The sequence below is a fragment of the Labeo rohita genome, unplaced genomic scaffold, assembly GCF_022985175.1.
Source record: "Labeo rohita strain BAU-BD-2019 unplaced genomic scaffold, IGBB_LRoh.1.0 scaffold_102, whole genome shotgun sequence".
NCBI classification, from domain to species: Eukaryota; Metazoa; Chordata; class Actinopteri; order Cypriniformes; family Cyprinidae; genus Labeo; species Labeo rohita.
In genome coordinates, this window is record NW_026127142.1 from 23,933 (window position 1) to 51,515 (window position 27,583).

Consider the following 27,583-nt stretch of genomic DNA (forward strand, 5'->3'; position numbering starts at 1 on the left):
TAACTGAGTATTAGGAATTTTTCAATTTAACCTTATAAATGTAACTGCTAAATGCTCATGTTAATTTCAAATACAGAAACACTTACAGGCAGAATGAGCTGACGTTTCTGATCGGCTAAAAGCTCTACACAGTTCTTTAGAGACGTAGATTTGACAGTTAATTTGTAAGCGTCACAGTTATGTGAAACCCCGAGATGCTCCTGGTCTCTGAGAATCCTGCAAACACACCATTAGACAGAACACACACACACTTTGGTTGGTGTTTGGTTGAGTAGCTTTGCGTGTTAATGGACAGATGTGCTACAGCACACGTCTTCATGTTTAATGCTGCTGACATCAGCCAAAAACACAAGATCACTGAAGACAACAAAACGCAACCTGAAAGCTCTTTCTACAAAATATTACTGGTATATGTGTGGATATATAGTACAGTAAAGCACAGTCTCATCTATAGTCACTTTCTGTTTTGTCACTTTTTTTGCAGCGATGACAGATAATCTCCATATTTTCCTAATAATCACAGCACATTAAATTAACCGTTTTACAAGGTTTATGAAATTGAGGCATATTTCTCATTAAATATTCACTAATTTGCATATATTTTTAGAACATAAAGCAAAGTTCAGGATCTTATTTGATTTTGTTGACAGTTAAAGGTTTTTACCTTTAACTTTTACCTTTTTAGAGGATTTTGGATGTCTCTTTTTATTCTTTTTTTTTTAATCAGGAAAAAAAAGCGTTTATCATATTTTTAGGAATAAAATGATTATGAAACCTTTAAAAAAAAAAAAAAAAAAAAAAAGTTTGTTCCTGTATTACTGGAGCTTGTCCTATCTTTATGACAGTATGGTGTAGCCTCTTTTTGTGTAACTTTATTTGAAAATATTCTTATTCAAGTAACGCTCTATTGAGACACAAAAAAGGTCATGATTTCCACTGACCTGAAGTTATAATGGATTGCCACACGGGAACTAAATACTAACAGAAACTCCGGTCAGGAATAACGCTTGCAGGGAAACAGCAGACTGACTGGACAACTTCGACGAGCTCATGTTTTCTTTGACAGACTTCAATCCTTCAGATATACATTTCATAACTGATGAACTTTACATAGTCATTAATGAATCAACAGTGAACTGACTTTAACTGAAAACTGTTTACTATTGTTCTCTTTGTAGAGCTACTTTACAGTAGAATTGGATTTTGTTTGCATTACTGATACTATTTTTTGTGTTTAACACTGTGAAGCTGCTTCAACAGTTTGTATTGTATAAGGCGCTGCATAACGGTTACTTGACTTGACATACATGACAACTAAGCATTTTACGATGCTTTTTGTTTGCTTTACACCTATAACAGAGTTCATCGTGAATCATTTTAGCACATGTAAACGTGTCCTGTAAATGATCTCACTGCACTGACTGGAAATTGAGCGGCCCCATCATGATATGAACTGCTTCACATGGTCTGTCGGGGGCCAGTGGACGAGTTACAGGGACAGTCTTACAGATACAGGAGTATTTTGAGATATGATGAGGCTGAGAAAGGTCACTACAGGCTGCCAAAAAAGTAGAGCAGACAGTTTTAGTGAAACACCAGGGTGAGTAAATAGTGAATGAACTGCCATTTTCAGTGACGTTCAAAAGCACATCTTTACCTGTAGCACAGCGGTTAATGGAGACACCTGACACTCACAGGACGGGGTTCCTCATCCAACAATCCTGTCCAGTATATTAAAGAAGTGACAAACGTCCACAATACTACAAATCAAAGAGTGTCTTTTTCCAATAACTGAGCTGAAGTATGTGTCATTCATTCATTCCAGGCTGTTTGTGAACGTTTTCTCATAATCGTGCTGTTGGCGTGACTGTGCTGGTCTGATATCCACAGTCGTTCCCGCTGACGGTACGGCTGCGTGCGATCAGCTGAAACACAGTGACTCTGATGGGGAAAAAACAAAATCACATCAAAATGAAATTGTGTTGTTTTTGGACTAGTTGTTTATTTATAGACATGACTGTCATAACTAGAGGACAATAACAATCAACCCAAACCCCTCGCCCCCACCCCCCCCCCCCCCCCCCCAACCACCACCAACAGTAAAACTAAACAGTCAGCAATACAAATAAACTGATCCAAAACAGTCTGTAAGCGGATCCGTCTGATGAATGTCCAAAAATACATCTTTACGCCCTCTTCTGGCCAACGCACAGCAGCACCATCCCACAATGCACTGCACGTACACACACAGAGAGCGGCATGCACGTGTGCCACCGAGGCCTCGCTCTCTTTACGCAGATCCTCCTGCCTTCTGTGGATGAAATTACGTTTCTTTTCAGCAAATGGAGAAACGGTGAGAAACGCAATCGATCGCAGCTCCTCTGGAAGGTGACAACATACTGACAGACAGAAAGTGGCAAAAGAAGTGAAGCAAAGCAAAAGGACCATGCAGTGGTTGACTGGAGCAGCTCCACCTGACAGTCTGTGCTGTGATTGGCCAATGCATCAGCCAATCAGAGATATTAGTGATTTATGATATGTGGAATATTCCAATCCATTTCCAGCGATAATGATCCATAGGCCAGAAATTGTCCCTCTCTCTCTCTCACTCACTCACACACAGCTCTAAAGCATACATTCGTCCTAACGGTTACACACATGCATATGTACATGTTCACTCACACTCACACACACACACACACTCACTCACTCCTGGCTCTGTTTATTTGAGTGTTCTGCTCTGGATGTTTGTCCAGTGTGTTTCATTGTCCCGATGTGTGTGTGTGTGTGTGTGTGTGTCAGTGTCTGCGTCTGTTTGTGTGCTGCATCTCATCTTCACTCTACTCTTCCTCTTCCTCCTCCTCCTCACTGATGGGAAGCATTTCCTCCTGCAGGCAGGATCTGAAGTAGCTGCTCAGCGTTGAAGCCACATGCCGCTCGCTGCTCTTGGAGAGAAAATGACCCTCGTCTGGATAAATCTGGAGAACAACCATCCAGAGAATGATCAGACACTAGACTACAGTCAAGCATCGATAAACAAAAGACAATCCGATGCTGAAAAACACAGCGCCAATGATGCCAAAGTCCATCTGCAAAGTTCACACGTTCAGTACCTGCAGTGTGTAATTGGCTCCCACCCTCACCAGGTTCTTAATGAGCTCAGCCGTGTGCTGGAAATGAACATTTGCTGCAGAAAAAAGAGAGAGATTTAAAATTTTTATAAGCTGGCTGAATGAAAGAGTAATGCAATCAAATGATCCGCTATGAGACATTGTTTCTACAGTATTGTGAATATAGTGCAATCTAAAGGGTGTTTATCAGAGTGACCATATAATAACATAGTTGTAAGAGCAACAAGCGAGAACAAAAATATTCTACACACACTCAGGTGTCACTGACCGTCTGCAGTGGCGTGCAGCAGCATGAGCGTTTGGTCTCTGAAACCCTGTGGATTCTGCAGCACACTGGAGAACTAGAGACACACAGTCTGTCACTAACATCTCAAATACATTCCAGCAGAGCCTGAGTCAATGACAACTAACCAGCACCAACCTGATATCTGCTGTCGTCCTGAAGAGGGAAACCCAGATAGCGTTCAGAGAAGGCCGAGGCTGAGAGAGAGAGAGAGATCAGTTTCATTTACAGAACCACAGACTCGTGGGTCTGAAACTGCTCTGTGGTTCTAGATGCACATCAGTGCAAAGCCTTACACAATCACATTCACATCGGTAACTTACCGTACAAACTCCAGTCCGTCACAGGCGACATGGCTGCTGCGCATTTAAACAAGTTCTCAGTGGATTTAATCAGCAGAAGTGCAACATATCCTCCATAACCCTGCAGAAAGATTTACAAGCACACGGGTTTATATTAGGGCTGCATGATAAATTGCGATGATAACGCGATTGGGCAAAAGTCATGCGCATCTTGTCAGTGAAGCACGGTTCTGTGATCAGTAGTAAATCACCATCCGAAGGCCAGAGGGCGCTCTTGCGCAGAAACGCCAAATACAACTGCAGAAGAAAATCCCTATAGTGGTAGCTGAATAAACAGAAAATTTACCTAATGTGACTAATAAACACAGGACTACAGCAGGAGTTCTTATTAGAATTATTATTATAATTTTCATTATAATAAAGTAAGTAATAATGCAATGCTAATCAACATAGCCTTTATCACTGCTTAGATTACAATGAAATATGCCTTAATCTGTGAAAAAAGACATCATCTCACAGGATACGTTTTAAACACTCGACTGACATTATGAAGTGAGTCTGGAGTAAAAACAAGTTATTAAATGTGGTATTTTCATGTGCTTTCAGATAGAGCAGCATTTACTACACAGAGCCGTAGTTCACTGAGAAACTACACGAACAACTTTCATTATCGCAAAACGATTTCATAATCACGCTATAATGTCGTCTGCGATTATGAATGTGGTTTTGCGTCGCTTGTCAGTGAACTACGGCTCGGTGTAGTAAATGCTGCTCGCACGTGATGGAGATTTATTGATGATTACAGAACCGGCTTTACTGACGAGATGCGCATGACAATCGCATGCGATTTATTGTGCAGCCCTAGTTTATATGCCTGATGAATGTGGACTCCGAAGGTGCTCATCAGTGTTTCTTTCATCACAGCAGCCGTGTGTGTGATTGAGTCTTACCCGACCAAACACACCAATCCTGGTTCGATCGATGTACGGGAATTTCAGCAGATACCTGGAACAAAAGCACAGCTCCGTTAACATGTTTCACAACTGTGTGTGGGGATCACCCCAACAGAGAACGTGAGTGACAGAAAGGTCATTTTTAAGCAACAGATAGAGGGGAAAAAAGCAGGTTAACGTTCTTACTCGACAGCGGCCAGTTGATCCTGCAGTTCCACGGATCCCAGACGCCTGTGCACTTCCTGTAACACCTTCTGACCCTGGAAGCCGCTTCCTCGGCCGTCCAGACGAGCTACGATGACATTGTCTGAACTGACCAGCACTGAGTCCCAGTCCAGTGAGTAACGGTCATTCACCTGCTGACCACCAGGGGCAGCATCACTGATAAACACAGAGAAAATACAGAGAAAACACTGAATAAACCAAAAAAATGGATAAACACAGAGTCCCAATCTAGTACACCATATCACCCACCCCTAATACACACACACACACACATCTGCTTACATCATCAGCAGAAGGGCGTAAGTGCGGGACTCTGAGAAATCGGGTGGATAAGCGATCTTCAGCGGTAATTCTGCAAAAACAAATGAAGAACAGACCAAAGATCTATCAAATATCTTCTAGCGCATTAAAGTCTGTTTCAGTACAGGAGATCCAGCACTACCAACACTTCACGCTGTCTGCTGAAGCGTGTTTATCAGGTGAACGGAGCGGTACGTTACCGAAGTGGTCAGTCTGGATGCTTCTGTATTCCAGCAGCTGGATTCGTTTGTATCTGAGAACAGCTTTTAGCACAGAGTTATTCTCCAGGACGTAATAATCTGATGAGAGATCAACAGCACAAGATGTTCAACACTCAACACCGAGCTGTTAACGTAGAACACGACGTATAGATCAATGAAAATAATGAGTACTTACTGGCAGTGTTCAGAGTGTGTATGATCACTGTCGGCGCTCCTGGACCTGCAGGAAAACCAAACACTTTAACCATAACCTGTGCTAGTTTGGACGAAGAGGTGAAAGGTCACTTGTCAGGTTAGGGTTAGGTTAGGTTAAATAATAAATAGTCTACAATACCTTTGCAGTGCAGTAGGACGTGTTGATTAGTGGGGCTAAAAATGGCACTGAAAAACGTGCAGTGAGCTTTATTGAGCTCACAGGTCAGACATCGCCGTGGAAACAGGCCCACTGTGGACACACTGCACACAGAACCGACCAATCAGTGGCCTGGATTCCTGCTGAACTCATTTGAACTCACATCGCTATTAAACACGACCATCATCGGAGGGACGCTCATTAAATCAGGACACAGTTCTGAAGTATTTCATGATCAATCAGGAGCTCTGACAAACCGGAATCTGGAGGAACACACACGAACAGACGTGAATCTCACCTGAAGAGCTGCCGGCGGGTCGAGGAGCCCTCGGTGCTCAGGAAATATCTGCATGGGATCAGACAAAGATTTACCCTGACTTCAAAACACCGTGATTACGTGTAATACAGTCAGAACACGTTTTCCGAACACTTTGTTATTTGATAGAAATGCGTGATATGCTGTAGAGGGGCCTGGTTTACACGTCACGTGACATACTGGAGCAGGTTGACGTTCATGTTTTACTCACATGCTCTGGCTGTTCTCATCGTAAGCCAGAATCTGCGTCACCTCCCAGTTACCAGATGTAAGATGTCGCACCTCATTCTGATCCGCACGTGCCTACATAAACACAAGAGGACGCCAACGCGCCATCAATCACCTACGCAGATTCAAACGCATCCACGCCGCTCTGCCCCGCGTTTGTCTGTACCTGAGAGGTGAACATGGCGACGTGGTGGAAATCTCCTCGTCCTCCCTGCTTCACCGGGACCGTCAGGAAGAAGCGGCTGCCGTCTCGTGAGAAGAACGGCTCCTGATTCTGGAGAACCAGCCGTGAGACATGAGATAAATTAAACTCATGTGACTGAAGATCATGATGCAAACATCTAGTGGAGATTCACCTGTTTTGAGAGCCAAACTTCTGATGTTTCTTCATGCCTCTGAAAAGAAACATCCCCGTCAACATCATCATCATCATGACTGATATCAACAAATTCATCTATTAAGCACATTATCATCACAGAGCTCTGTGTGTGTGTGTGTGTGTGTGTGTGTGTGTGTGTGTGTGATTGTGTACCTTGATGCAGGCTCCAGTGGTGGAGTCGCAGACGGTCAGTATAGAGACGTTCTGTGCTCGGTTTAACCATCGCACTGCTGTCTTGGTCTTACTGATCCACTTGACCATCACCACATAGTGCTCCCTACAGACACAGAGAGCATCAGATCTTCGCCCGAATCTCCAATCGCAGACCCGAACACACAAACTCCATACCTGAGCTTGAGTTCATCTGGTGGTGTGAGTTCAAGAGTGTGTGTCGGTCCGTACAGATTGACCACAAACAGTTTCACCATGGGATTGGGCTGACCAGCCTGCAAACACAACATGTGTGAACATTTTCAGTTATAAAAACATGAACTACACAATTCATTCAATCTTTTCACTAAGAACAAATGACAAAAGTAATCTGCCATTTCCTTCAACATATCACTGCCTAAAATCAGTCACTGGACAATATTCCACATGGACACGTTAGAGCGTGTCACATTTTCACATAGTTAACTCTAGGTCATTCTAAACCCCGGTAAACAGAATACAAAACTAAATTTTGTTTCATTTTTGAATGTTGCTCATACCCAGGTTAATTAATTGTGGTATTTATAAACTGATATTTCACACCGTACCTTCCTGAACACTGGGTTAATGACTCTAGATTTGCACATCCTTATATTATACAGTATATTGTGCTATACTACACTATTACGTTTTTCCTGAATGAACTTTTCGGACTAAAGGGAAAATTAAAATGGTCTCTTCTTCCTTTCAATTCACATGTTTCACGTATTTCCATGACTGTCCAAAGCATGCGAATGAGGTGCATGATTTGGTGCCTGCAGCATTGAGAAGTGATATTTTAACTGTATTGTTTGTTTCAGGCTGAGTTTCTGCTGCTCCTAAACGCTTCCAATAACACTTGTAGTTGAGCGTAGAATATCTGGCGGGATGAAATGTCATGAACTGACACTGGTACTGTGATCGGTGGCATCATATCACAGCATCACGCTTGAATTCACTGAGCTCTTCAGAACGACCCTTTTTTTTTTTCTTTTTTTTTCCCACAAAATGTTTGTAAATGCAGACTGCATGGCTAGTGCCAGACTTTATATACCTGGGGCAATGGGTCTGACTGAAACTGCTAAATTTTGATGTAGTGCACAAGTGAGCATGAGGATGTGAAGGTCAAGCGCAGCCGCTAACCTTCGGATACGGGTACTGTTTGCCTTTAGGATATGCAGAGCCGGTGAAAGTGGCCAACGCCATGTTTGGCACCAGACTGTCATTCAGGACCAGAAATGCCAAGCGCTCTCCGTCAGGCGACCACCAGTGCGCCACGTGCGTGTGCAGGACCTCCTCTGTGCAAGTGTGTTTCCAACAAAACAAGAGTTAGAAACACTGAGTGGTAAACTGACTCTTTATCCGCACTACAGGAGACCTCAGAGTCAAACACAAACACCTGAGCTTCACCATACGTCACTCATCTACATCTAGAGAAACTACGAGCTAACGTACACAAGAGAATCATCATATATTTCCTAAATCTTCTCATATACAGAGATATAATAGAGCAAGTCTCACCTTCATAGAGCCAATCAGCAATGCCGTTATAGATGACGCCCTCCTTTCCAGATGAGGTCAGTCGCAGCGAGTTACTCCTGACGTCCGACTGATAGTAAATATTATTCTCAAATATATACACCTACACAAACACACACACACACACACACACACAAAAGACATTTAAAATCAATCTTGACTGTGCTCTTATTAAACCACAGTATCGCTTTGCACTTACAGAAAATGACAGGAAGTCCAACTTTAAATACTGTAACTACATTTAAACTTGGCTGTGTTTTATGCAGTGTTATTGCATGTGCTCTGACACGCTGCTTAGACACGTGACTCGAGTTTGAATCTGACTTTTGTCCTCAGGTCAAGCCAAACTCATTTCAAAGCAGTTTTACAGATAACTGTACTGTGAAGTCTATAATGTCTTAGTGCTTTACTATAGAGCAGTTTTAGGGCTTGCTGATAAGACTGTATATGAAAATGATCCTCCAGATTTATATCTGGATATACTGTATTAATAGTGTTGTCTAGCACATCTATGAGCACCGCAGTGATCGGATACACGTCTGTGCATTCAAGAGACAGAGATGACGTCTCACAATCCGCTGTAAACCTCCTTAGCTTCTCAAAACATGACCTAATCGAAACTGGACTGAACAAAAGGACAATGCAAAAACGTAACTGCGAACACATTTAGTATTATGGAACGTCTCTCTGGGATCAACGCCTCCACTATTTAAGGAGTGTATTTAATAAATATGGATGATGAAAGAGTCACTCACCAGCTGCTGGCCCTGGACGCCCCACGCCGCGTGCTGCAGTTTAGAGTTCAACACCTCTGGAGGATCCAGCTGCAGAACCTCCCTACACACACACACACACACACACAAAACAGTGTTCAAACTGACATTACAACAAGCTGCAGTAGGTGATTGTGGCTGACGCTGCTCAGCGCTACCGTCAAACACTGATGATCAGAACAGCATTCAACATCACGGCAGCACGTTCAAAGCGTTTCTAACGGACTTATTTACCCACATACTGTAATGAAGTACTTTGCTTTACGATATTTGAACGCTTCAGCTCATTTTACAAAGTTCTGCCTAAAACACTTTACACAAGGCAAGGCAAAGTTTATTTATATAGCACATTTCATACACAATTGTAATTCAAAGTGCTTTACATATAAAATGAATTTAAATAATCATTAAAAAAAACACCAGCACCACTGAAAACAAGTTTTTTTAAAAATGATTTTAAAAACAGGAATAACAATGATTATACATCAAATACAGTGCAATCAGTTCAGATGTAGCACAGTGCTCATTCAGTAAATGCACAACTAAACAGATGTGTGGGTGCCATAATGGCTAAAAGCGGGTCCCCCTTATTTGGAGTAAACCCCGGGTAAACCCTGACTTGATCCTAATGATCAGAGTGGTCTGTTAGGCTTATATTTGGTGAGCTTCTATTCAGTGCAATGTATTTAGGTCCTAGGCCATTGAGTGATTTATAAATGAGTATTACTACTTTAAAATCAATCTTAAATTTAACTGGAAGCCATTGTAAGGACCTGAGGACGGGTGTAATATGCTTAGATTTTCTAATTCTCCTGCAGCGGCGTTCTGGATGAGCTGCAGCTGTCTAATGCTCTTCTTGGGAAGGCCGGTGAGGAGACCATATAATATATATACAATAAATACAATAATCCACCCTGCTGGTGATAAAGGCATAAACAAGTTTCTCCTAATCTTGACTGGTAACAAAACATCTAATTCTTGCAATGTTTTTGAGATGACAATATGCTGATTTAGCTATTGCTTTGACATGACTATTGAAAGTAAAGTCTGACTTATCCAACTGTTCCTTTCATCAATGCATTGGCAGAGGGAGTCAATGGAGCTGTAGTCGTTTGCTGATAAGGCTAGGTAAATCTGGGTTTCGTCTGCATAGCTGTGATAGGCAATCTGGTTCTCTCTCATTATTTCACTTAGTAGGAGCATATACAGGCTAAACAAGAGCGGCGCAAGAAAAAGCCCGACCCAGTTTTTCAGTCTCTCTAGCAGTATGTTATGATCAACAGCGTCAAACGCAGCGCTGAGACAGTAACGTCATGTTTAAAGACTGAATTCTACTCCTTGTATTCTCTGTATGTCTGTGAGATACAGTGATATCAGTAAGAGCTCTTACTCCACCTGGTGTGAATGCTGTATATGATGTAGGACGCCGTGAACGAGTGCCGGTACACCTGCGGTCAGAAAACAAAAACCCACATTAAACACAAGAAAGAACTTTTAAATGACTTTTTTACCTTTAATTCACACTTAGCTAATGAAAAACAAATCTTATTATCTTAAAAAGAGAGTAAAAATAGTAAGTGAAATCTGATCTTAAGCACAATAACTAAGTTATATTAGCAGAATGAGAGTTTCTATTGCACGGTTGCATACAATCACTTTACATACACTGTATGTCTACAAATAAAATGTCTAATGGCACGTTCGCACTCAGCTCAACGATTCACTGTGATTTTCAGGGACAAATCCTTTCTTTAAATATACTTTAAAAGTAACTTTCTTGGCTGCCTACGAAAGTCTGTAGAACGGTTTTACGTAAAGGACGCAGGTCAGTTTTTCTGGAAAAATCCAAAGTCGGTGACATAAAACAATCATAACAGTAAGGGTTAAGGCTGGGTTAGGGTTAGGCTGTTAATTAAGTTATGATCTGTCAACATGATGCTGGTGAATGCCGTTCGGTTTCTTGTGCGTCACATCATACTAGTAAGCTACTACTAAATATATTGTAAAAACTTTCATTTGCTGTAAAGTTGCTTTGCAACGATATGTATCGTGAAAAGCGCTATACAAATAAATTTGAATTGAATTGAATCACCGTTTTGGCTGACATTTGCTCGCGTGTCTATAGTGAGTGTGAATGCGCATGAGATCATGGTCACTGGCTGCAGCTCATTTACCGCCAGCGTCATTAATAACGCTTGTTTTGGGATTCTTACATACTGTACCTTCAAATATTAAAAAGAACATGTCTGTTTCATTGCAGAAAGCAGCACGTACCTGTTTGACATTGTAGGCGAAAAGCACATACTTCATGTCTGGGCTTATGGAGTATCTGGTGGCTTTGAAAGTATCCTGGAAAAAACATGAATGATGTTATCCTCATTACCGCATGCCATCGCAACATTCATGTCCCAAAACCTATAGACTGCGCCTCAACGTTTCTGCGGGGAAGGTCTCGTTATGGAAACCTTAGGGCGTCATGTCACAAAATCAATCAAACTTTCTTCATCTTTAGAATAAGTTAATTGTACTATAAAAGCATACTGTAACTTTCAAAACTCAAAACGTCCAAAATGGCCATCTATTAAAAGTAAAGAGTTTATAGGAGAACTCCACTTCCAGTACAACAATTAACAAATAATTTACTCGTAAAGAAATGATGGTTTTTGAGGAAAACATTTCAGGATTTTTCTCCATATAATGGACTGATATGGTGCCCTGAGTTTGAACTTCCAAAATGCAGTTTAAATGCAGCTTCAAACCATCACAAATGTGGTTGTAAGCGATCCCAGCCGAGACAGAAGAAACAATCGGTTATTTTCATAAAAAAATAATACAATTTAGATAATACAATAATACAATTATACTTTTTAATGTCAAAGGAGGATGATTTTGAAATGATTTTTGAAGTTGAAGGAGAAAATATGATTGGAGTTTTTCGACATACCCTAACTGTCTTGAATACACAGTTTAGGGAGAGAAAGACAAGACGAGCTTTTGACATTAAAAAGTATTTAAATTGTATTATTTTTATGAAAATAACCGATGGTTTCGCTAGATAAGACCCTTGTTCCTCTGCTGGGATCGTTTACAACCGCATTTGTGATCGTTTGAAGCCATTTTGGAAGTTAAAAATCGGGGCACCATATCAGTCCATTATATGGAGAAAAATGCTGAAATGTTTTCCTCAAAAAACTATTTCTTTACGACTGAAGAAAGAAAGACATGAACATCTTAGATGACACGGGGGTGAGTACATTATATGTGAATCTTTGTTTTGGATGTGGACTTGATCTCTTGATCTCTGTTCACGCATCTTTTATGAATTATTATGTAACCCTTCTGAACAGGGTTATTTGTGTACATTGGGCTGTTATTTTGTCTTGTGGACTACACATAAACGTGGTGAACAGATTGAAGTGGTTAACTGTTACAAATATCTGGGTATGTGGTTTACATCAAAATTGTCACGGTGGAAAACCCGACACTTTTCGCAAGCCGAGGCAAGAAAGCAAAGCTTTCTTTGCTATGATTGTTTGTAGACATAACATTAGCTGCAATCAATCTTTGTGTTTGTTTGATTGCATGCTTGCACCTATACTGTATTATGGATCTGAGATGTGGGGTTTTGAACCAGTGGAATGTATCGAAAATGTTCAAGTATCTTTCTGTAAAAAAACTGCTGTGTATTAGTACAAGTGTGAGCAATGTAGCTGTCTTGAGTGATTTGGGTAGATTTGTATTGTCTGCTTCTTATATGAAAAGATGTATCATGTATTGGATAAAATTAGTGTCTGTGTCTAACCATTGTTATCCAAGAAAATGTTATAATATGCTTTTTCAATTAGATGAAATAGGTAGAAAAACATGGGTTACTTGTATTAGAATTTTGCTGTATTTTTATGGTTTTTCTAGTGTTTGGGAGGCTCAAAGTGTTGGTGATATAAGAACATTCACAGCTATTCTTAACCAATGAAAAGAAGCAGCACATGAGGCTTGGTACGTATCAGTTTTGGAAAATAAGAAGTTACATATATATTCACAATGCAAATCTTTGTTAGTACAAGAGAGCTACATCACATCTGTGTATAACATGCAACGGGTACGATCGTCGTTCCTTCTTAGATGCTCAAGTCATCATCTAGCTGTAGAAACGGGCAGATGGAGTGAGAGAATCAGTGGCAGAGAGAATCTGTAGTTATTGTAAGTTAACATCAAATATTTCTGTGATAGAAGATGAGAAGCTTTTTTGTATGACTGCTCTTTGTATGTGGATCTGCGTAAGAAATATTCTGGTGATCTGGTTCTTGTTGGGGATGTTTGTAGTGATGTGTCAAGTGTTTGTGATTCAGGGTATACATGGAGATTGGCATTGTATATATATCATGGAATGAAGAAAAGACGATCTGCCATGTCATGATGATTTTGTGGAACTATGGACAGAGAGGCCATATATTCCTGAAATTAATTTGAAACTGGATTATACGTAAACATCGGTTAGGTGAAATGGATTATTCAGGGCACTACTAACTAAACAAAATGACAAGAGTTTTAATGACGCCTCATTTCTTCAATTTAACATTTTACAAACTGTGTAAGGCGTATGTAATGAGCTCAACTGTACGTTAGGGTTTTACTCACGAATGTGGTGTTCTTCAGCACAATCTCCGTCTCGTTCGTGAGGATGTTGAACCTGATCACGTGTCCGTGGTGATTTCTGTAGATGACCTCAGATTCTGGCAAAGAGTGAAAGAGAAGAATGAAAAATACATAATAGAAAAAAAATGTGTTTGTAAGGTTTTGAAGAGCGATGGCGTCTCACAGTGATGCAGGACCAAACGCAGCTTTTGGCCAAAAGGCTCATCTTGGAGAGATATTCATGTGTAAACAGCCAGCTATGCGTAAATGAATGTAAACACATCTGTGTGTTATTAGATTTTACAGTGTAAACGCAGCTAACAGACCTGCTGCTGCTTGTCAGATGACTTAATGTCATTTATTAGCTAAGTCCTATTTATTTCAGAACGACTTCTCTTTCTTTCCTGCATTTGACCTGTGTCCAATCTATCTTCAGACAGATAAACAAGCAGAAACGCTCGTCTGTTTCACGTCGAGTTATTCACACTTATGAGCTGCACGACGGCTGTAAAGGTAAATTTCCAGTCTGAGAGTCTCACGAAGCTGCTGTCGAGCGCAGTGAGGAAAAGCAGACTGTGAAACATTAATAAAGCTCTCGGTTTCCGAACCGGAAACAAAACTCTGACTGCTGAAAGCATCTGGTGAACGGACACACCTGATTAAATGCTGAAAACTGGAGGAATGAAAACCCCAAAAAATCTTTGCTATCAGGTTTCTGGATTGACGACTCATTTGTCGTCCGTCATAAGGCTGCTCAGACTAATGCTGATTACAGTATTTACAGCGCAAACATCGGTCTAAAAAGGCTAATTTTCCAGCGATGGTACTGTGCGTTTGAAGATTTTTCCATGAAGATTTCGTGTGAAGAAATAAATTTCAGCAACAGCAGACTTTACTCACACCTCATTCACACAGTCACTGATAAACGGATCACGGAACTGACGAGCACGTGACCGTTAACGGCACAAAACGGCTCGACTCAATGAGCTCCAGGATGCAGCACGGCATCCGTGAGCAAGAGCTGAATTTAGTTTGTCCAGAGGAGCGTCTGTCAGCAGCCAGAGAACAGTCTCAATTCAACAGCAGCACAACATGAAAGCATTTATGACTCCCGAGTTTGATCCGGCGTGAGACAAACGCTTCTATGAAATATTTATTCTCTTGTTCTCTGCAGATGTGATGCGTTCACTCGTTCTAAAGGGGCACGTGCCGAACGCACGTACAGACGCTCGCTAGAGGACGATCTACTCGCTCTCAGGGTTACGTCAGATTCAGCTGCATCACATCCACGGCTAAGACTCACTAAAGAACAGTGTTAAGCTGAAGTGTGGAGTGACTGCAGAACTCTGATAGACACAGATCCGTCTGGAAGAGAAGCAGGAGCTGAAGGATTCACTGCATCTCACACACACACACACACACACTCACGCACAATGAAATATTCATGCTGCTGCCGCCAGTGTAAGACCTGAGTGCCCCTTCCCCCTTCCTGTTACCATAGCAACTACCACATCCACCACTCAGACACACCGCGCACACACACACACACACACACACACACACATGCTGAGGCCTATGAGGCCTGATATGGCAAAAATATTTCAGTAACTAGATGATATTCACATATCTGAAAGGTCAAGTTCTCAAAGTCACATCATCAGACGCTTTCACACACTCCATGTTGTGAATTACTCTAACACGTTCTCTTCCTATAAGCTGGGTCTAGCATGTTTCATTGGTTCTTATGATGCAGGAAATAGTATTTGTCTCTTCGATCTGGAAGGTGCTCCAACAGGAAGTTCACACGAGGTTAAACTGACACACCCTCCACTTGTAGCCTCACAGAGAAGTAAATAATTCAACTTCAAAATATTACATTTAAAAATTAAACATGTCAAACTGTTGTGTTCGTGCTCTGTGTCCTGCAGGAACATTTACAGCTCAGAATGTGACTTTCCCAAAATGAATGGCATTTAAATCTGATGCTTTCTATATACATAAATATTGGACTTAATATACTGATATTAAATGATGGCCGGCCCACAGTCCAGTTAACGGAGCACTGATCAGATCTACAAGTGTCCAGAGCTGCTGAAATGTACAACCGGTTGCTCGGGTTGGTGCGTGTGCTTTTGATGAAGAACGAGTCACTGGATTTGCCAACACTCTTCAGGTTAGAGAGATCAAATCTTCTAAGGTTATTCGTATTATATATATATATTAGTTTTGAGAGTTTTGCACTTTCAAGGGAAACTAAATATCCAGCACAGCTGTAAGTTCTGCTTTGTTTTCTGCCAGTAAAATCATCTGAATTTACCACTTTGGATGGGCAGAGTTTCTGACCACAATATCTACACACATTTGCTCTGATTTCTTCTGCGTTCTCTGTACAGTCAAATGCAGAACGGCACTGCGGCTGGGCAAACGCTTAAACTGTTGGTCTGTATTTGTGGTCTCAAACATTTCAGATAAACCTGTGACAATACAACTTTAGTTATATAATAATACAATACACTCAGCCCACTTCCTTTTCGAACTGTTGCCATCTGGTCGGCGCTACAGAGCACGGAGACACAAAACACCCAGACACAGAAAAAGCTTCTTCCCTCAGGCCATCTACCTCACGAACAGTTAAATATTCCCCCCACTGTGCAATAAAACGTGCAATACCGCTATCCATACCTACATTTATTATGACATGCTATCGCTTTAACATATCTTCCATACATTCAGTTCCCTTGCACAATTTGTATATAGCACATCTATACTTACATTATATTGTCTATTGTGTATTGTCTTTCACATATTTATTCTAATCACTCGTTTATTTGTGTATTGTTTGTGTCTTCTCATATATTTATTCTAATTAGTTGTGTATTTTTGTTATCTGCGTCTTGTGCACTGGAAGTTTCTGTCACCAAGACAAATTCCTTGTGTGTGTAAACACACTTGGCATTAAAGCTCTTTCTGATTCTGATTTCTGATTCTAGATGGAGGATTTACATGTCAGTCAGGTGGTTTCTTCTCATCTAAGCGGGTGGTTTTATAATGTCTATTGCTCAGTGTCTGCGGTCATGATCAATCATCCTCTGCGATCAGCTGTGCTTAAGGGCTCGTGATGGTGTACAGATGATTAATGAATGAGATCCATTAGAAATTAATGATGCGTATGGCTCTGCGGTCGTATCGTCTTACCGTTGATCCAGCGAGCTTCAGGGTCGTGCACGTAGAAATCTGCGCTGAAAAGATCTTCCACCGTCAGCTTGGTGTCGCTGCCTGGCTGAGTGTCCACTGTCACACAAACAAACAGACAGACGAGAGCGTGGGGTCAGTAACGGAGCCGCTGAAGGCGTCACACGTCACGTAACGAACGGCAGATTGAGTAATGCCGCTCACATTGCTGCTGGCCTAACGCTCGAGACTTTAGCGATGCAAAAATCTGCAAGATTGATTTCAGGTAGGAACATGAGAGCTGTGAACACGAGCGCCGTGAGAAAATCACAATGAATGATGATGAGCCTGCAGCTCATCATATGGGTTTGCTGTATTACCTGGAGTGAGGAGGATCACAGACATGGTGATGAGAGAACAGACGACCAGAATGACCAGCAGAGCGATCGCGATCCCCTTCCAGTTCCTCTGAGGAGGACTCATGCCGGCCAGATCCTTCAGGAAACAAACACACGCAAACGCGTCATTTCTTCAACTGCCTCAGAAATCACAGCAGGGTCATTCTGTGTCAAATCAACCAAATTTTTAAAACTTCCCCGGCTCATAACTTTGATTTTGCTAATATTTTTTCTGATGAAAGATACACATGTATAGTGATGAAAGCCAAAATATTAAATGTCATGGATGAATATTTACGGAGTAATCCACTATTTTGTAGAGAAGGGTCTAAACAGCAATTTTCACCTGAGATTCAGAGCCAGGTTAAAGGGAAACAGCACTTTTCAATTATTTTTTACCAAAGTTTGCATGCCTGTAACTCCAGAAGAATTAAAAATATCTTAATTCCCTTTTAGATGTTGGGTCTTAACAAACTTTCTTTTTGTCATCTTTTTTTAAGGCCCTATGAGATTTGGTTCCAGAGATATTGGAATTTCAATATGGCTCCTGGAGAAAATCATTAAAATGTACACATTTTCAGTGGACAAAAACCAAATGTGGGTCAGTTTGCAAAAATATGAGACTTCTTTTCTTTTAAAGAGGAATGTATGAAGAACAAATAAATGTTAAATCTAGAGATATGGGGATCCCAATCAGGCTTAATATTCAGATTGTTGAATATTAGCCATTTTCAGTGGGTGAAAACCAAATGTTGGTCACTTTGTATACAGCCGATACTTATTTTATGTAAAGAACAATGTCTGAAGAAGAAATAATGTTGAAATTAGAATTGTATCTTATTTCCCTCTATCAAAACATTTGCATAAAACATACCTTTTAGAGTCTCATAAATGTTTTTTGTGCCTGTAACTCAAGAAGTATTAAAGTGCTTTAAAGTTTTAGATTCTGGTTCTTAACAAACTTTTCTTCTGGAAACTTAATTTTTAAGGTCCTGTATGGTTTAATCGCAGAGAAATCGACATCTCAGTGCAGCTCCAAATTTAGTACCCTACCTATTTTCAATGGTCAAAAGCTAAATGTTGTTTTGTGTTTATCTAGTCATTACTGTTTACAATGCAAATATGCAAATAATAACAGTAACCCAGGGATCAGGACTGGACAGTCTGCAGGGGTTAAAGCAAAAATAAATAAATAAATAAATAAAATCCTGAGCCTGAACTTTTTTCCCCATGGGGGACACATTTTAGACACTCACACACGAGGGGCCCCAAAGACCCTGTAACCACCACAAACTCTCTTGTACAAACTGCTAGTTGCGGGGATGGGCACATACGCAGGGTTATTTGGCAAATAAAAAAAAAAAAAAAAAAAACATTATGATCTTTCAAATTCTAATTAAAAAACTAATAATGTTACAAATAAAGTGCAGCACATGCAAAGAATGCAATGACTGTGGCAACTTGAACATTTGAAAAGATGCTATGGCAAAATGATTGCTTTTACTTATTTTTTTCAGCAATATATGACTGACCTGAAGAATAAAGGCTATACCATACACTTGTGAAAAATGATGAGCTATATCATGCTCGTAAACACTATAGGGGTGTGACAATACACTTAGCTCATGAAATGAGACAACATACAGATACTTGGTAGACTACAATGAGACAAAATGTCAATACTATTTTTAAGAAATATTCAATGACAAAATGTTTGTCTTTTAAACCACAAAAAGTAAAACAAACAAAAAGTAAAACGACGCAGCTGGATTTTGAAATGTTTTAACTAATCTAGGGCCGTAACTAATGATTATTATTATTTTGACAGTTGAGTAATCTGATATTTTTGAAAACCAATGAAAACAATTACTCTGAGCCGTTTACAAAGCTCCGCTGTTTTTTTAATAGCTTTTCTGTGTAAATATGCGCTAGACTGACATCTTTGACCATTGCGCCTCGCAGCTTTTTCAACGTGGTGCACTCGAGACCCGGGCGGCTTTTCCATTCATCAGGGCGGAGCCTTTGAGATGGATTCTATTATCTCCTGTTTATAAGAGCAGAAACTCCTGATTGACTAGTAATGCTAGTTTGGTTGAGAGTTAAAGCTGTGTTCCTCTGATACTACTGGTGAGCGAACTCATGAACCCTAACATGATATGAACAGGTTTGTTTGTTTGTTTAAATACAGGACTATATTTTTTCAGCAGCCAAATGCCATACGCCGGAGATCCGCCATGGCGCCAGAGAACTTTAAGCCCCGAGTCTGACACGTCAGAGTATGAATGACCCGGATTAATTGTTAACTCTAGGTAAAGTATGAACAGTGTGAAATGTAAAATAAGATTACCCAGGATTCCATTTTCCTAGGGTTTAGAATTACCCAGTGTGAATTATTTCAAGTTTGAGAGACGTTAAATGTTTGAGGTACTATCAGTGTTTCTGCCAAATGTGCACTTTAGCAGTGGATACTTTTTAAACCATGACTATGCTTCATATTTTCTAACAATTTTATTTATTACAAAGAAAAACAAATGGTAATAATTAATCCATGTGAGGCAAATCTTGGTTTATTGATGTGAATGCAATGTGTAGCACACTTCCCTATGAGGTGTGGGATTTGTTTTAATTCACGTTACAATACTGCATGTTTAAACTCTTGGCAGTTTCAGAAGCTGTTAAAATGAACAAAACCCCTTCTTCTAAATATACCTGAAACTGATTCAAATATAGAATCTTATGAATAGATTACAGAAAGCAGGGTAATGTACCTCCACTTGACTGTTTCAGTGCATTTTAGCACTCAGACAGGTATGTTCTATGCATATGGTTTTGATAGATGCAAATGAGATACAATTATAATTTCAACATTATTTCTTCTTCAGACATTACCCACTAAAAATGGGTACCATTCAACAATCATGGACATCATATCTCTGGGACTGAACGATGTAGGGCCTTGAAAATTAAGATTCTAAAAGAAAAGTTATAGGCATGTGAACCCAGACAGGTTTGTTCAATGCAGTTGTCTTGACAGAAAGAAATGAGACGCATGTCCAGTTTTAACATTATCTGTTCTTCATACATTCCTCTTTAAAAGAAAAGAGGAATCATATTTTTTTCAAACTGACCCACATTTGGTTTTTGAGCCATATTGAAATTCCAATATCTCTGGACCCGAATCTCATAGGGCATTAAAAATGAAAATGGAAAGTTTATTGAGACCCAACATCTAAAAGGGCATTAAGATATCTTTAATACTTCTTGACTTACAGGCATTCAAACTTTGGGGGAAAACACATTAAAAAGTGCTGTTTCCTCATTTTTGAATGGTCACCATTGGCACATAATGCAACAAAGATTGATAAAGTCAACAGATTTTACTAATAGAGCTACCAATCTCTGTGTACAAATAACATGATGATGCTGCCATCTTTATAAAGTCATTTTTACACCCCTGTAACTTGACTCTGAACCTAAGGTGAAAATTGCGATTCTGACCTCCCTCTACAAAATACTGGATTACTCAGTAAATATTCATCCATGAGATTTAATATTTGGCTTTCATCACTATACATGTGTATCTTTCTTCAGAAAAAAATACTAGCAAAATCAAAAATTTGAGCCGGGGACCTCTGTTTGAGTTGACACCGAATCACCCACCAAGAATGTCGTGGGCTTAACATCTAGTACTGACCTGAGCGAGAAATAATGCAGGTTTCATTTGAGTTCATTTGTACTCAATGAGAGAAGAGTCTAAATGATCTGGGTAACTGGATAACATCTCATGTGAGGCAGTTAATTTGGAGTCATGATTTCTGTCAAGATGTTCGGTCATGATTCCTGGAGCTTCAGCCTATGGAAAAAAGCTTTCTGCTCCAACATTAGTCATTCATCAATTTTTCAAACCGTCACCTTTATGAAGGACTAGAAACACTGTACCCGGAGAGATCTCGTCAGATCTCCACAGCTGTAAATGGGGTAAAACACACGCGAGGTGATATAATACAGACAGTTCAGGCTAACAGTGGAATCTGACATCTGTCTGACAAAAACAAGAACTCCTAGTCCAGTTTAGAAGAGCAAACTGTCCCTGATTTAAAGGACAGTCATATTTAGATCTTGTACATAATGTCTTCAGTCAGCAAACAATTACATTACAGCTCTTGCTCTCAGTCTGCAGAACAGCTGAAAGGGTTAAACAGTGTGATGTGATTCGCTGCAACTTCAGTTGAGAGCAATAATACGAAAATAAAACAAGGAACTGATGAAAACGAACTCAACTGTGAGCGTCTGCACACGCGTCTAAGACCGAGAGAGCGTGTGCTGCTATTTTTAGTGAGGTGACGCGTGTAACGCTGCTCGCTTTGACCTCAGCGAGGACACATTTAGGACGGTCAGAGGACGAACAGATTCGCCCAATCGTCATTCGTCTCTCAACACGAGCGGCAGATCTCAGGTTCCTCTCGCTGCTTTTCCTTCACACGCCATCAAACATCATAATCAATAGTGTTTCCTAAAGGAAGACACGAGTGCACATGAACCACTCAAAAAAACAAAGTCCAGGTAATCAAACGTAAGCAATGTCACTCCGCAAAACACTCCTAACGTCTGAATATAAAGGTCTGTGCACGCCAGGATTATAAAAGTCGACATCAGAGGTCGATCGGATAAACTTCATTGTGTTAAGACTTTCTTAAGATCTAGTCTGAGAAACTCTTACTTTCTGAAAATTATTTTCTTTTTTGTTATGTAACTGGCTTAAAAAAAAAAGTTAGGTCCAGTCTTATAAAAAAAAAAAATTGATGACTGGCTTGTAAGACTAATCTAAGCATTTTATGCAACCGGCTGCTGAACAACATCTGCCTCTACAATCCTCTACGATCTCACAGAGACAGAAAGTAAAGGTCTTTTCATAGTAAAATGTGAATCTTCTGCATTTTGAAAAAATGCACAGTTCATTCCTATAGAGTTTATTCACATCAGGAATGAACATTTACCTGACAAGAAACCAAAGTTTTTAGTATGCTGATTATTACACACACTCACACAAAACATGTTGTGGCGCAAACACACAAAATTACACACAAGAATCATACACGATGCTGATGTTTTAACCTGTGATTACTGAGCTCTGTGTGTGTGTGTGTGTGTGTGTACACTTGTTTTTGCTACATTGTGGGGACCAAATGTCCCCACAAGGATAGTAAAACCTGAAATTTTTGACATTGTGGGGACCGGCCTTCGGTCCTCACAATGTTAAAAAATTATTAAAAATAGTAAATGATGTTTATCTGAAAATGTAATGATGTTTTCTGTGAGGGCTAGGTTTAGGGTTAGGGTTGGGTTAGGGGATAGACAATATCGGTTGGTCAGTATAAAAACTATAGAAGTCTATGGAAAGTCCCCACAATTCACAAAAACAAACGTGTGTGTGTGTGACCATAAACAAGACTGTGCTTCAGATTCCTACAGTAATAATGGCACAGTTAGAGCTGTAACGCAGTAATGAAATACATCATTATTTCACGTCCCACACACAGACGCTGAATTACAGTGACATTTCTCAAAGCGACGTGCTGTTTTTAGATGTAGTTTTATGGTTTCCTGCATCTGGCATCATAATGTGTGCTTTCATTTTTAAAAGGAACTAATCCATAATGAATGTGATCCGCTGCTAATGGTGTGTTTGTGAAGGCATCACAATGTCAAATACATTCACTGAGCTGATGTCGGAGGTCAAACCGCATCAGTCGCCCATAAACACACAGATCTCCATTTAACAAACAGCACTGAATATCATCTGACATTTACAAATCTAGCAACATTAGTAATACGCTACTGTCACCAAATCTCATGTTTCTAACTCACTTCAGTGTGAAGCAGATTTTCTTTAATGCAATAAGGATTTGCAGATGCGTTCAGTTCCTCATCTCATCGTTCTGTCAATCTGACTATCCGACATGAAATGTTTTTTTTTCTAAGCATCAAAACAAAACATGAATTAATTGTAACATGCATTTTAGACATATTTTGAGATAAATACTACTGTTATTTGCTAAAAGGTGAAGCGCATCATTTCTTCCACTGATCAGACAAACAGAAAATCAGATCATTGTCAGCATTAGCAGATCACGGACGGCAGCGTTTGTTTGACAGCAGATTCATCGTGGTACACTATTCAGTGGAAATGAACCATGGCTAGCGGCTCACCTGAATTCACCCAAAAACAACATTTCTCTCATCATTTACTCTCCATTCTAAAACTGTTTGAGTTTCTTTCTGTTGCACAACACAAAAGATGACATTTGAGAAATGTTTCGTCTGTTTCGTACATACGAGTTTCAAAAAAAGACCTAAAGGATGTGAGAAAGGGATTCATTCAGCTCCAGAGGTTTGAGTCTATATGCAAACAACGAGTGAATGGATTAGATACCCATATTTCATGTTTTGTGTTTATTTCATAACAGACATCCCTCCTCTCCCGGCATCTCAGACAGTAGCCGTGTTTTCAGCGTATTTATGTGTGTTTTCTGTGATTCAATCACAAGTTGTTCAAACCATAGACATGTATAGCTAGATGCAGTATTAGTGTCTGTTTCTATAGGCCGCTGTACGTAAACCGTCCACCATATTGGAATATCTGTAAACGCTCGAGAGAAAGTTGCCAATGCATTTGCACAGCAACTAGTTATAGCATGTATGAATATCTGTATACTTTCGTAACCTAACACAATACCACGAAATAAGACGAAGCCTTTAGCTAACAAGGCATTTAAAAGGCTCTTTAGTATAAACCTTGTAATACTGAGTTAATACATATTAAAAACACAAAGCAACACATTCTTGCCTGTGAAAGGTTATCCCGTTTTTACAACCATCGGTTTTCTGAAAGCACTATTGGTAACCCTTTATTTTAAGGTGTGATAATAGAGAGTAATTACCTGATTAAGTACTTAGTAGTAGCTGTTGTACTTACATGAAACAAAATGTACTTACCGTGTAACTAAGTTATGGAACAGCCTGTAATTAGTTTTTTATGTAGATGTAATAGGCAACTACTGTTACACACATGTAACAGACGAGTCTGTTAAACAGCTACTTGTACACTTAAGTACAATCTTGATGCACTTTATTTTAAGTAGCTTATGCCTGTGTAATACTCTGTCATTTTAATGTAAATTAGAAAGGTATTACATGTATTAAGCTGTGTACTGGTGGGTTAAATCAAACTAAGGTGTAGCTGGATAAGTGTACAGTACAGATACACATGAAGTACACTTAAGTACAATACTGATACACTTTAAGTAGCGTAAGTCTGTGTACTTACATTTTTTATTATGTTGTATAAAGTGTGCAGCACATATGTAATAATATTTTGCTGACATATGCAGCTGTGTAACTGACCCGTCGGTGAATCATTCTGAATGCTACTGAACCTTTTCCAGTGTAGCTCCGGTCTGACCAGTTAAAGAAAAACTGTGTACTTGTGAGACTAGGCTTTGTGCCGGTAGAGGAACCATTTTCATGCAGATTTCTTACATTGAGGCTTGAGAAACGAGATCAAAAGCTCAAATCGTATCATTCGGCACATGCTCACCATCAGACGAAAAAACATCGGTTCGATGTAAAGTCAATGATCGTCCCTGTTGCGAATAGCACCAAAGGAATTAATTATTCCTATTCTTGTTTGCACAAAACATTTGTGGATTATGTGAAGGCTTCTTTACAGTTGCCTCTGCCAATCAATCATTCTAATAAATGCGCCATTTTCTACATTAAAACCCCTTACTAAAAGCAATCACGGTTGTGCATCTGAAGGCCAGCTGTGAAAATGGAGACTAAAAAGCATTTTTAATAAAAAAAAATGAACAAAGTTTATTGTTTATGTTCTAAACTAAATTTCCAAGCAGTCTGAATCTTGTGTTTAGAATAGCTGAACTGCAGGTACTGTAAGCTACAGCAAACGACCAGACGATGTGTTTCTCTTTCAAAGTTCTGCCTGAACGCGTGAGAGAGGCTGTGGAGACGCCAGCGATCGTCTGAAGATGAATGTGAGTGAAGATGATCGACTCTGACACAAGCAGCGTCTCGCAGCACAGCTGTCAAACACCAAACACAAACACAAACACAAACAACCTGCAGCGAAAGCGTCTGCATGACTGGACTCACAGATTTCACCGCCGAAACACCTTCAGCTGCTTCATTTGGGTGACACACGTTTGCCATAAAAACCATGTCAAGGCTCAATAAAAATCACACACAAACACACAAAACAAGTATGACTGACGGCGAACAAATGAAATGAATCTGAATGCAGTGTCTGTCTGTGTGTGCGCTCACACTTTTACCTTTTACATTAAGCATTTTGGGTAGTTACATAAAACAAAAAGGTTACAAAATGTATATAAAACACTACTTAACGCTCTTATTTTAACAGTCGGAATTTTTGTACTTGCTTCATTCTGTCGTCAGACATCGGTTCTTTAAAACGAACAAGAATAACGGAATACTACTGAAACAGGTAGCGATACAGCAGGTAGTTAAGATTTCAAAGCAAAACCTTGAACACACTGCAAGACAACTGTACCGGGAAACTCGGTGTTGTGTTTTAACACAGTCAGAGATCACCGGACAGCGTCTCGATTTGAGGACAAACGCAGCAGATTTTCGCTGTTCTGTCAGAGAAAGTAGCGATCAATTATTCAGCACCACAGACGGACCTGCCCGAAATGTCGCGCCGCGTTTGACGCGCGCGGGCCCGAACCGACCGAACCATCGCTCTTCATTCGCGTCTCTCGTGACTGCGCTTGCCTGAACAGGTACACTGGGACACGGGAACGCGCTCGAGGCCAGTTCTCAATTACAATCACGAGCAGAAACTGATGCCAACCAACAAACGACGCTCACGCGCCGGCAGCTCGAAGAGCGACGAATGACGATTCACCGGTGATGAAAGACCCACGCCGGCACAACCGTTTTACATTTCATTTGCATTTAAACCGAGAACTAACGGTGATGTCATGAACGTGCTGACAGAACGGCCACGGGCGTTGGGTTCGTGTGCGCGCGATCCATTACCTGATACTCACCGGATTCGGGAAAAAAAGACGTTACAAATAAGATGAAAAGCAGACACGCGTATTTTTTGTAGACGTTGTGTAACGCGTGAAGATGCCGTTCGTTACCTCGTCCTGCGGATTCGGTCTCTGGCTTTGCTGCTCTTTGGTGGCCGTCATGGTTCCCGCTTCAGATGCCGCTGAAGGATCCCAAAAATACCCGGTGTGGCGACCCGAACGCCGTTTCAGCACCGCAGAATCAGAATCGCTCCTCCGTTTGCTCTTCGTTCGTGTCCGTGCAGGAGCGCGCGCAGCGTTTTTGGCATTCCACCGCAGCGGCGCGCGGACAGTTCAACGCGAGCGTGATCGATTGTTTTGAGCGATGCTCCAATTCTGATCTCTGTCGAATTTAAACGGGCTGCAAAAAAAAAGAACGAAACCGGCGGCGAGAGCAGCGCGAGGACTGATGCTGCGCTCGAGGGGCGGGAGGAGGATTCGCCTTGATGACGCGCGAGACCGAAACAACCGACAGAACGACAGACAGACAGACAGACAGACAGCACCTGGAACAGCACCAGACAGCTCAGATATCAAATAAATCGAGGCGATTCCAGCACTTGTGTAAATACACGCTGCCTCGAGCGGCTCCAGCATCATGACTGACATCTGAATGACATCCATCACATCCGAACTAACGCAAACTCCCCAACACTGAATTAGTACAAGAGCAGAACTGTTCGCTCTTCATCAGTGTCTTCGTAAATGCCAGTTATTATGAATAACACCTTACAGATGTGACTCCACAAATGCCACACTTATTATTTAAAACAAAAAAGTGAGGAGGAGGTTCGTGTTTGCATCTTGTGTTTTTGGAAATGGCTCATCGATATAAATGCTTCTCATATCAAGGCCACATTCACACTGCAGATGGATGCAGATGTCACAGCTTTCCTGAGCACTTCATCTTCTCCACAGACAGTTTGGTCCATTTTGCATATTACAACCAAAAAAAACACAAAAAAAACAGTTAAAGTCAACGTATGCAAAATTCGAATTCATGGGTACAGAACCAAAATGAATAGCTAATTAACGATTCCCTTGTTTGAAGAGGTGAAATGTGTGCCAGGTAAAT

The 27,583-nt window shown here is 40.5% G+C and overlaps 1 protein-coding gene across 4 annotated transcripts in view; it reads right to left on the reverse strand.

Annotated features, from left to right (window-relative positions):
* Nucleotides 1-2,245: 2,245 nt before the first annotated feature.
* LOC127157237 (inactive dipeptidyl peptidase 10) overlaps nt 2,246-27,583 on the reverse strand; it is a 40,251-nt gene continuing 14,913 nt past the window's right edge. The window contains exons 1-27 of one of the 4 annotated variants that reach the window (XM_051100485.1): nt 26,581-26,974; nt 21,090-21,248; nt 17,378-17,492; nt 17,022-17,117; nt 13,830-13,924; nt 11,466-11,540; nt 10,587-10,639; nt 9,174-9,255; nt 8,401-8,521; nt 8,023-8,177; nt 7,039-7,136; nt 6,844-6,967; nt 6,668-6,706; nt 6,478-6,585; nt 6,295-6,386; nt 6,066-6,113; nt 5,750-5,871; nt 5,591-5,635; nt 5,395-5,493; nt 5,177-5,246; nt 4,856-5,050; nt 4,667-4,721; nt 3,738-3,837; nt 3,553-3,611; nt 3,400-3,472; nt 3,114-3,187; nt 2,246-2,978 (exon numbers count right to left, since the gene is read on the reverse strand). In XM_051100485.1, coding sequence (XP_050956442.1) covers nt 2,841-2,978; nt 3,114-3,187; nt 3,400-3,472; nt 3,553-3,611; nt 3,738-3,837; nt 4,667-4,721; nt 4,856-5,050; nt 5,177-5,246; nt 5,395-5,493; nt 5,591-5,635; nt 5,750-5,871; nt 6,066-6,113; nt 6,295-6,386; nt 6,478-6,585; nt 6,668-6,706; nt 6,844-6,967; nt 7,039-7,136; nt 8,023-8,177; nt 8,401-8,521; nt 9,174-9,255; nt 10,587-10,639; nt 11,466-11,540; nt 13,830-13,924; nt 17,022-17,117; nt 17,378-17,492; nt 21,090-21,116 — 2,358 coding nt within the window. In that variant the 5' untranslated portion in view covers nt 21,117-21,248; nt 26,581-26,974 and the 3' untranslated portion in view covers nt 2,246-2,840. Of the gene's footprint in view, nt 2,979-3,113; nt 3,188-3,399; nt 3,473-3,552; nt 3,612-3,737; nt 3,838-4,666; nt 4,722-4,855; nt 5,051-5,176; nt 5,247-5,394; nt 5,494-5,590; nt 5,636-5,749; nt 5,872-6,065; nt 6,114-6,294; nt 6,387-6,477; nt 6,586-6,667; nt 6,707-6,843; nt 6,968-7,038; nt 7,137-8,022; nt 8,178-8,400; nt 8,522-9,173; nt 9,256-10,586; nt 10,640-11,465; nt 11,541-13,829; nt 13,925-17,021; nt 17,118-17,377; nt 17,493-21,089; nt 21,249-26,580; nt 26,975-27,583 lie in introns of those variants that run through there. The other 3 variants (XM_051100486.1, XM_051100484.1, XM_051100483.1) reach the window with 3 other exon arrangements.